At 52.8% G+C, this 10,851-nt stretch overlaps 1 protein-coding gene across 3 annotated transcripts; it reads left to right on the forward strand.

Annotated features, from left to right (window-relative positions):
* Positions 1-7,063: 7,063 nt before the first annotated feature.
* On the forward strand, positions 7,064-10,502 carry AEN (apoptosis enhancing nuclease). 3 transcript variants are annotated; one of them, XM_085070432.1, is made up of 4 exons: positions 7,064-7,131; positions 7,530-8,197; positions 8,497-8,697; positions 9,074-10,502. In XM_085070432.1, the coding sequence occupies exons 1-4, from the start codon at positions 7,080-7,082 to the stop codon at positions 9,275-9,277; spliced, it is 1,125 nt and encodes a 374-aa protein (XP_084926558.1). In that variant the 5' UTR covers positions 7,064-7,079; the 3' UTR covers positions 9,278-10,502. The 3 variants fall into 3 exon arrangements, with proteins under 3 accessions (XP_084926558.1, XP_084926557.1, XP_084926559.1); XM_085070431.1 differs by having other exon boundaries at positions 7,080-7,131; positions 7,527-8,197; XM_085070433.1 differs by lacking the exon at positions 7,064-7,131 and adding an exon at positions 7,267-7,289.
* Positions 10,503-10,851: the final 349 nt, after the last annotated feature.

Below are 10,851 nucleotides of genomic sequence, written 5' to 3' on the forward strand. Positions count from 1 at the left end.
TTAAAAATATGAAGCCACATTCTCAGATGTTGTTGAAGGGGGTCTCATTTGTTTATTTGCATTCACACGGCACACTGTGGATAATGAGAGACAGACCACTGCGAAAGCACGTATATTTCTTAAAGATCATCTGAGGAGCAGGTGGGAAATGCCAGCTGGGATATCCAACCCAACCCTGCACTCATGGAGGACAGCTACCTCCCCACTTGGTCTCAACTGTTGCACCAAGGGGTTTCCAAGAAGAGAAGGTGGCATGTGCCACCCATGTCCACACTGGTAGAATTGCCCAGGGAGAGACTTAGCCATCCACTACTCCCAGTGATAATGCCTATGAATTTTGAAGGGGCTCTGACAGCAGACAACAGGGCTAGGTTAATGGAGGCAGCAGTAAGAAATCTAATTAACCCACAGTATGTTTAATTTGTGCAAAGTTGTTGTGGTTACTCAACTATAAACTCCATCCCCAGCTCTAATGACAGTGACTTGCATGGCAGCAGTGGAGAGCATCCTGGAGGTGGGCAGCTGCCCCGAGCTCACCCTTGAAGGTGCCCTCAATTACGTGCAGAGTGTTCCAGTGGTTGCCTCCATCTGGTCCTTCCATGGCATTTGAGACCCTTTTCTAGCTCTGGTCTTTGGAACAGGCACCTGTGCTGCTTCGCTGCCTGCTCTGGCATTCAACCCCGGTGCATGGCTTCCAAAAACCAGCCTTCAGGACCCAGCAATGTCAATCTGTTGATTGCACTCAGGTCCAGGAGATGGCTTCAGGTCGTTGAGTTCCCATCACAGCTCTTAGGCTGTAATTATGTTCAAGGCTCTTTGCCTCGGTTATGTCTTTTTACTAATGCTTGGAGCCGCCGTACTGATCTTTTCTTCAAGGCTGACCTCCATGTAGCTTCCCAGGAGAGAGGCAGGACTGTTATTTAAGCCAATTCACAAACCAGGTCCCAAAGGCCAGTTGTCCATTATACAATTTTTTGAACAGCAGGAAACATCAGCGGGGCTGATGGTGGCTGAGCTCTTTGTGTTGGTTCAGGGAGAAGCGCAGGAAAAGGGATTGATGTCACTCATCAGGTTCTCTTCCCAGGTTAGCCTTCCCCAAAGATGTTTGACCAGACAACAGCTCCTCTGCAGAGGGGCTCTGGAGCCTGTGGTGCCCACAGAAGGGTGATGCTGTGCCCCAGCACCTGCATCTCTCACCAAATTCTATGGTTCCCCCATGATCACTACAACAGACACAGACACACTCATACCCTGCAGGGACATCCTTCCTGTGGAGCAAAATCTTTCACCAGAAGACTCCCAGTTGCTGAATGAGGTGAAGTTTGACAAAAAAGGAATCAAGAAGGGAAATGATTCACCTCTGGGGTCCATTAAAGCCAAGCAGGTTGATCCCACACTGCTGCAGGGTCTGTAGGAACAGAGATTTCCAGCACTGAGCACGCTGAGGTCCTGCTTGGTGCTGGTGCTCCAGGAGTGCTGGGGATGCGGAATACAAACACACTCTTGGCAGCAACATAGAGTTACACTGAGCCCTGCAAGGTCTGCAGCCTCCTCCCTGCAGCCTGCAGCAGCTCCCACTCCCGTTTCCAGGGGACTGCAGCCCCCTCTGTCTGATGGGAAGTCTGGAGGGAGACTTTTGCTCACTCATCCCTGGACACAGGCTGCTCCTCCAAGCCAGTGGAGGTGCCTGGTGGTGATGCCAGGGGTTTGCTCACTGTCCAGGATGGGATTCCCATCAAACAGTACTCCCAGCAAGCTAGACTGCATCAACAAATGGGGTTCCCAGCGAAGTCCCATGGGCAGAGACAGAGAAGTGCCCTCAGAGCAGGGGCAGCTGTCACCACCAGTTTGAGTGTGTCCCCACGCAAATCTCTTGGCATCCTGTTCCCACATCACTGAGCTCTATAGCCCTTTCCCTTCAGCCTGGGGACAAAACCAGGTCCCTGGGCAGCCAAGGAGGGAAATAGCAGCTCAGTTTGGGTTTTCCTTTCTTTTCTTTCTTTGCTTTTTTTTTTTTTTTTAAGAATTTAAAAGTGGCAGTGCTAGCAAAGGGTAATTATCCCTCTGTTCCAGCTGAAATACAATTAAGGCGGCTCTCAACGAGCCCCCGGGATATTGTGGTTTACTAATTAACAAGCGGATATGCTGTGGCCCCTGTCATGGCAATTACAGCATGAGACAGGCTTCAGGAGCTCTAATTACACGTCAACCCGCGACACACGCTGCAATACAAATTAATGAGGGCCCGAGCTGGCAATGGAGGGAATTTGCCCAGCAAGAGGCTGAGATGGGCAGCAGGGATGGGGATGGATGCAGGAGACAGGGATGTGACTCCAGGCCTGGGGATGCCAGTGCACGCTGCAGGATCAGGAGGATGGAGGGAGGAAATTTAGGATAAAATGCCCCATGGTTACCCAAAAATGGTGTACTGGGGAAAGGAGAGGGGCTTTTGCTTTGTGGAGCCATGGCCTGATGAGATGAGTGGCATTTGGGATGACTGCAATGAATAGCAAGTATTGCATCTTTCACTGTTAATTCCCAGACCAATAAAGATGCTGTTAAGAAAAGAAGTCAGATGGGAAATACCCAACAGGGTTTTGACTGCTGACAAATAACAAACAGATCTCCCAGAGCCAGAAGGAATTTTTCTGACAAACTGTTTATTGGGGAAAGTTATGCACTTTCAGCTTGAGTTGAACTAATAGCTTTGGCCAGGTCTGGAAAATAAAAAAAAAAAAAAGGCCATCAGGATTTTTGTAAATGCAGTTTTGACATCTTGCATTTTAAAAAGCTGCTTCCTTTCAAAATGTATTTAAAAGATGTAATTAAACAATAATACAGACTCCACACCTAACGAGGACATTTTGTTTCTGACAAAATGAAACAATATTTATCAGCTTTGCTGATATTTATCAGAGTTTTGCTGCTCCAAGCTCAGCAGTGACACAGATTTTCTGTGACATTAGTGTGCCTGTTGAGTTTACTGCTCCTGAATTTACTGTCTCCTCTCCAACACCTGTCTGCTGTGGGTATCCAAGGAGGGACAGTGGGAGGTGATGTAGTGGATGCTCCAGGCTTTGACCACCAGCATCACCTGCAAATGCTGCTGCAGACAGAGAGGTTCTTGGGCAGATGGGAGGATCTGGGGAAGATGAAGCCAAGCTCCCGGGTTTTGGAGCTTCCTCCAGCCTCCTGCCAGGCCAGAATCAATGAATTTCAGGGGCAGCCCTTGCAGGGGATGGAGTCTCACACCAGGAGGCTGCACAGCAGGTCTCTCATTTGCTCAGGTTGTGACGAAGGGCTGAGAGGAGGCAGGTGAGGGGCTTTCAGACTAATTCTTCTTGTCCCTTGGAGAGGAGACCCTGCACAGTCCCCACTGCCAACACCCAGAGCACAAAACTGCCAGAGGCCACCTCTGTCCCAGAATGTGGCAGGGGAAGAGCACACACCTCCTCACACATTGCTCCCAGTATAGATCCCATTAACCATCGCAATTAACACCAGCCAGGCCCTCTCCCTTCCTTGTCACCCCAGCCAGAGCTGTACATAAAAATAACTGTTTATTACACAGCGGGCAGAGCCTGGCTTATCGCTGCAGACAGGAAATTGCTGCGCAGAAACCGCACGTTTCACTTTTAATAAGTTTGGCAATAAAACATCTCATCAAACGAGGCCACGACAGGGCAATAATGAAGCTTCCGCGTGGATCGTAATTGCTCACTGCTCTCCTGGGGGTGAGCCAGAAAATGGGGAGCGAGGGGGGAGATGGATGGCAGCATCATCCTCCCTCACCTCCTGCTCTGGGAGCAGCAATCTCTCCTTATCCCCAGCAGCATCCCCGGAGCACTGACACCCTCCAGGGCATGATTGAAGAGGAGATCTGTCCGTGCTGGAGGGATACAGGCAATTCCCATGGAGGAGATGTCAGAGGAATAGAGAGGCTCTTGATGCTCTGAGGGAAAGGAAAGGTTTTCTGCCTTCCAAGTACAACTTTCCAGCACTGAGTAGCCTTAAGGGCTGAGCAGGTGCTCTCACACACAGTTCATCCCTGTCCTTAGCCAGGAGGGATAGAGTCTCCTGGAGGTTTTGCACAGGTGGGCTCAGGATGGGGAACTCAGCATGGCAATGGAGGGGTCCCACAGGGATCTCTGTGCCTCTGCTGTGGACTAAGAGGGCTGCAGCGCTCTGAGACCCATCACAGCAAAGCCCAGGGAATGACATGGTGCCTGTTCTGATGTCCTCATGCTGGTGGCCTCAGACTGCTGGCTGGTGACACCTCAGCCAGGTGGCACCAGCTGCCCCAGCTGGTCCCTCACACCAAAGGATGGTGCTGCTGTTTCCAGGTGCTCCCTCATGATGAAACTCTGTGAAGGAAGCCAGGTCCAGCAAAGGACTGGTCAGTGCCCCAAACTATTTGTGTAAATTCACAGCTTCTGTTTGATCTTTTGGTTTCTGGTGTACACAAACCATCCCAGCCACATGCCTACTCAGGGTGACAGGAGCAGCTCAGGGAGCCTTGGTGAGGTTCCCCAACCACAGGTGGGTGACAGGGAAACACCAGGCAGTCTGCAAAGCCCAGGATGATGAAGTGATCCCTCTTGACCCCTGGAGGCAAAGCTGGGTCCTTGCTGCCTTCTCTGAGTTAACCTATCCCATTCGCACCAGTCATCCCCTTTGGAAGGGAGAGAATAGAGAGGTCCAGGAGGACTTGGTGCAACCAATGCTGCAAAGACAAGCTCTGGCATCGAGGTAATAGGAGACAAAACAATGCATGTCCAGGCTGGCATGAGGAAATGAAGCAGTTTAGAGTCACAGCAGGACTGTGCTGGCACTGGCAGGGCCCCGGGTGGGCAGGAGGCTTTGTTCGCTCGCAGCACTGCTCTTGGGGAGTTTACCTGGAATTACTGATCTGCATTCATAAACATGATCACGTTAATTGGCTGCTGAGGCTGCAGTCCCAATCTCCTCTCAGCACTGGGACTTCATCTCCCTTCCCATCCCAAATGTCAAGATGTGTCTGTTCTTCCATCCGCTCGGCACTGTGGCCGAAGACAGAGAAGTGGTTGGAGGAGGGAAAGAGGCAGAAGATGGGTGACTCCAGCAGCCTGGAGACAGACACCCACTCCCACCACCTCCACTCTGCAAAGCAGCACCTGGAAAACAAACAGCAGACACCTTCTGGAAGGCACCAGGAGGTCTGTGGGAATCCTTGCAGCCTTGGGCAGTGATGACCTGGGGAAAGGCACCTTGTCTAGAGACCAGCTTTTGGGGCAGGAGCAATGACCAGGTGGCAGGAGAGGGACCAGCTCCCAGCTGAGCACAGAGACACCCAGGCTGCTCAGCCTGAGACCAGGCTGGTGCTCGTCTCACTTGGAGCACGGCCAATCCCTTCTAGTAAATTATTCATCTGACAAATTTAGCCTGTTATTCTAGTCGTGCTCTACCCAGAGTTGTACAGATTTCGTTATTATTTCAAATTGTGCAAACACCGCAGAAACCTCTCCTGGGCTCTGGCGCGCTCTGCCTTCATCTCAGCTCATCTGCCACATCTGAAACAGGATTTCTACCACCTGGTGCCCAGCCTTCCATCCCCAGCATGGCCCCAGGACCTTGGGGAGGTAAGTAGCATCCATGTTCAGCACAAGGTTTTTACCCAAGGGAGAACCATCTACCATGGGAGAACCATCTACTGAGGACCCAGGAATCAGTGGGATCACAGGAGGCCACAGCACACTTTCAAAGTCATTTTGAGTTACCTTTCAAGGATATTTTGACTTTTTTTTCATCCCCCATCTTTGTATATGGGGTAGGGGGAAAAAATGATAGCACTGTTCCCTTGCATCCTGGAGTATCTGGTTTTCCAAGCCTGGTCACTTTTTCCTGTTTTCAATGGGAAAACAGGAAAAAGCTTTTCCCTTCCTCCCTACATGCCATAAGTTCAACCAAATGAACCATCCCCAAGAGCTGTAATACACAGTTTCACCAAAAACACGAGAAAAAGAGTATAAATTTCTACACAGAGAGCTGACAGGGCTCCCTAGCAAGGTATTGTGAGACACTTGAATTACTCTCATTAAAGGGAGATTAATTAGCTGAACAGCAGGGATGGAAGCAATAGATTCAAAACATGGAGCAATTAATTTAAGGAAGAGGTTTACTGACCAAAAGAAAAATGTAAAAGAAATATGGAAAAAATAAATCACAGGGTAATCTAAATCTTTCCTTTCTGACCAGGCTAGAGAAGCTAATGGGTGGTGGAAAGGGAGAATGCTGGAGTGTGAAAACACTTGTCCTGCATCCCTGTGAGCCCCATCAGTAGCAGGGAGAGGGAATGCTCCCAGCAAGGCCCAGAGGGATGAGGATGGACACGATGCCTCGTTCCCTGTGGAAGACTAGTGATTTTGTTGTTGTATGGCTCATCCCACCACAACAAGTCACAGTCTGCCCTAGGGCACACGGCCTCCGCAGCGATGCTGAATGCATGGGGACAAGCTGGTGGCTGGGGCTGCCTGCGGCCCTTCTCCACTTCTGACCACCTCGGACATTGCTTTTGTGAGCCTTGAGAGTGAAGCAACGAGAGGCTGGTCTGAAAACCCACCTTCAACCGTGCCCCAGCCGGAGCTGTCCCCCGCAGCCATGGGGAACACCCTGCGAGAGCCTAGAGAGTGCAAACCCCAAGGCACGGTGCTTCAGCCCACCCCACCTGCAGGACAAGGGATGCTCACAGGGTCAGGAAACACACAGGAAAACTGCAGCACATGACTGCCAGGCTGCGCTCCAGGGCGTGGAGCTGAGCACCCCAAACCCACCGCAGAGGGTCCCTTGCTAGCTGGGGTAGAGGTGGCACAGGCTTGAAGCGCTGAGCATCACCCAGTGTGCGCTGGGAGCTCCAGATGTGCTGCTCCTGAAGCTCCAGATGTGCTGCTCCTGAAGCTCCAGATGTGCTGCTCGGGGATTCCCCAAAAACCCCGAACCCCCAGCCCCGGGGGCGGCAGAAGCCCCGCCCCATATGCAGATTAGCCGCTCCGCGCAGCCAATGGGCGATGAGGGGGCGTGGCCACGGCGGGACTTGCCCGGGCATGTGCGCGCGGCGGCTTCCGGGCCGGACACGTGTGAGCCGCGCCGGGAGCGGTCAGCAGCGGGGACAGCGGGGACAGCGGGGACAGCGGGGGGCACGGGGCCTGGGGGGGTCTGCAGGGGCCGGGGGATGGCTAACGGGGCGGGCAGGGGGCTGGGGCCTGCGGCGAGGCAGAGAGGACCCGGGTAATGGGCAGCCAGGGCCCTAGGTGGTACGTCATGGGGAGGTAGTGGGGTGGGCAGGGCACTGGGACCGGGAGTGGGGCGGTTTGGGACCGGGGAAAGGCGTGGGGACAGGGTGTGACAGTGTCCCTGTGCCCTTCTTCCCCTGCCCCATAGCTTTTGCCTGTGCCACCCCGCGGGGGGGTTGCGGTGGGGTATGTGCGTCCTTGTGTGACAGGGGACCATGGGGTCGGCATGGCACTCATACCCCCCTGTGCATGCTCCAGCAGGAATGCCGCCCGGCAAAGGGCAGATGACCCCGCTGCTGCCCGCCCCGAAGGTCCTCGCTCCCACCCTGCAGGGCAGCCATGACCCCACTGCGGGGGGCTGCGCTCAGGCCCCCAGCTCGTCTCAGGGTCACAGCAAGAAGAAGAGCCGTAAGCACCAGCGGTTCATGGAGCGCCGGGCCCTGCTGGAGCAGAAGGGGCTGCTGAGCCCCCGTGGGCACCGGGGCACTCAGACCCCTGAGGCAGGGCTGGAGGCTCACGCCACACTCAGCAAGGCAAATGGCACCACGGCAGCGAGCTGTGACAAGGTCCCCAAGCCGAAACGGATCGCCTCCACACCCCTGTCTCCAAATGCTTCTCCAGACAGCATAGCCAGGCACCACTCCGTGCTGCTGTCCCAGGGGAATGGCAGCTCCAAGAGGGTGAGGACGTCCTCTCTGGTGCTGCGCCCAGGCAAGTACGTGGCCATCGACTGTGAGATGGTGGGCACTGGTCCTCAGGGCAGGCTGAGCGAGCTGGCACGATGCTCCGTGGTGAACTACGAGGGGGATGTCATCTATGACAAGTATGTCCAGCCTGAGCTCCCTATTGTGGACTACCGGACACGCTGGAGTGGCATCACCAAGCGGCACATGAAGAATGCAATTCCCTTCAAGGCTGCCCAGGCAGAGGTAAGGAAAAATAGAAATATTAAAAAAAAAAAAAGCCTCTGTGCTATGTCAGACAGAAATGTGGATTCTTGGTGGCCTGTGCTAGGCTGCTCTGAGGCAGGGACACAAACACAGGATGGGGAGCCTCTGAAAAGTGGACTTTTCACTCTGCAGTGCATTGATTTGCTTCCTTGCTATTCCTTCTGGGAACCTAAAAACTAGAAGTCAAGGAGCTGAGTTTAATGCAAAAGTGCTTATTTTATGCTTAATTGGTGATTCTTTTGCTGTGGTGTCTGTCTAACCCTCTCTGACTCTTCCAGATCCTGAAGATCTTGAAAGACAAGATTGTGGTAGGACACGCCATCCACCATGACTTCCAAGCCCTGAAGTACTTCCACCCGAAAGACAGGACTCGAGACACCAGCCAGATCCCTGTGCTGAAGCAGAAAGCAGGCCTGCCTGTCAGGGCCAATGTCTCCCTCAAGAATTTGGCCAGGCACCTGCTCCATAAAAAGATCCAGGTAAGCACCAGGAGCCCTGAGATGGGAAGCAATCCTGGCGTAGCTATGAACCTGTGTGGTCAGCCTGGTTCTCCCATCTCCATGTGTGCTCACTGTGAGGTGGAGATGAACCTTCTTCACCCAGTGCTCCTGGCTGTAAATAAGCCAATAGAGCCCAGGAGCTCCCAAACTGATCATTAAGCATCTCAGTAAAAAGGGGACAGGACCTGTGTTCTCCAGACAGTGTGGAAGAGATACCTGTACCTCCTTGGCTGCATCAAACCTTTGCTGTCTCCAAAACCCACAGCACTTGTGTCCTTCCAAGCAAGCAGACAACATGACCTGTGGGATTTTTGCAGTCCCCTTTATTTAATGAGGCTTTTCTCCCTTTCCTCAGGTTGGCAGCAAAGGACACTCATCGGTGGAGGATGCTCAGACAGCCATGGAGCTGTACAGACTGGTGGAGGTGCAGTGGGAGAAGGAGCTGGCCCACAGCCTGCCCCCCCGGCCCCCCAGCCCCATCACAGACCCCACTGCAGACAGCAGCCAGTACCTGGATGACCAGTACTGGCCCACAGACCTGATGGCAAGCGGCCTGTGATGGGGGACAGCCATCACAGGATGCTTCAGGCCATCCTGGTGCCTTCAGTTGCTAAAGGTGGAGGTGACTGCTGACCTCCTTCCCTGGGGCTTGTGCCCTGTGCCCAGCCCTGCTCAGGGATGGAGACATGGTGACACCTGGACACCAGTGATCTCCCCAAAATGCTGTCTGCAGCCTTGAGCTGTCGCACAGAAATAAGGGCTGTGACTGCGCCGTGACCATCTGTCACTTGGGGATGAGCAGGGCCCTGTGGCAGCCTGGAGGAGCCCCCATGGGCATGTAGTGGGTGCTACCACTACACTCTCCATGCCTTCTATGGGGTTGTCTTACTCCCAGACAGCAAGGGGCAAGTTTTCTTGTGGAGGGACTGAGGTGTTTTGCTGCTGCCCAAAGGCTGGAAACAATCTGGGGCCAGTAACCAACCAGTTTGCTCTTCACTTTCTTTCATAGAATCATAGAATATGCTGAGTTGGAAGGAATCCATTGGGATCATTGAGCCCAACACCTGGCCCTGCACAGGACACCCCAGTAATCCCACTATGTGCCTGAGAGCTTTGTCCAAACACACCTTGAACTCGGACAGGCTTGGTGCTGTGATCACTGGGGAGCCTGTTCTAGTGCTCAAGCTGTGTGCTGAACATTTTGTCCAGAAGGATACTGTGAGCTGTGAGAGATTTTACCAAAGGCTTTGCTTAAGTCCAAAAGGATTGCATCACCTGGTGTTCCTTGATCAGCTAGGTGGGTACCCTGTTGTAGAAGGAAATCAGGTTCAAAAAGCTGGACTTTGCCCTCATGAAGCCATGCTGGCTGTGACCTCCAGGTGGTTTTGAATACCTCCCAGAAAAATGTTTTCAATACCTCCCAGAAAATACTCAGTTGTCAGTGAAGTGAGATGGACAGGCTGTAGTTTCCAGGGTCCTTGACATTTTGAAAATTGGGGTAACATTTGCCAGTTTTCAGTCAGCTGAGACCTCTCTGGATTCCCAAGACTGCTTAAAAATCATTGAGCGCCTTTCCAGTGACATCAGCAGCTCTTTTGAGGATTCTTGGATGAATCCCATCAGGCCCCATAGATTTGTAGGGATCCAACTGCACAATGAAGTCCAAGAAGAAAGTCTGGATCTAATCAATGTCCATCCTGGACCAGAGCGTAGAATGCACTTCATTTTAAATAAATTATTCACACTATCATCCAATTCTGAATTAAAAACTGCTCTGGCTGAAACCCTTGTGTATCTTCTGCATGATTTGATCTGGCAGTTCTCCAAGAGTGAGAGGGCAGGGCTGAGGTTGGCAAACAGCTGTCCAAGTAGCATGCCACGTTCTAGGGTTTAAAGCCCGCCTGCAACTGGAAAAGATGCTTTGAGTGGCTGGAGTAAGTAGTTCTTTGGGGTGCAGGCTTGTCCCCTCTGCTCTGGGGACACTCCTGTGAAGACAGGAGGAATGGGATGGGCTCAGGCAGAGCCCAGGGTCTGGGAGCAAGAGCACAGTGGGAACGTTGGTGAGCTGTGGCATGGACTGCTGCTATGGTGTGGGGACAGGGTGATGCTCATCTGCAGTGACTCTGCCTGTGG

The sequence above is a fragment of the Lichenostomus cassidix genome, chromosome 10, assembly GCF_008360975.1.
Source record: "Lichenostomus cassidix isolate B80296 chromosome 10, HeHo_3.0, whole genome shotgun sequence".
NCBI classification, from domain to species: domain Eukaryota; kingdom Metazoa; phylum Chordata; class Aves; order Passeriformes; family Meliphagidae; genus Lichenostomus; species Lichenostomus cassidix.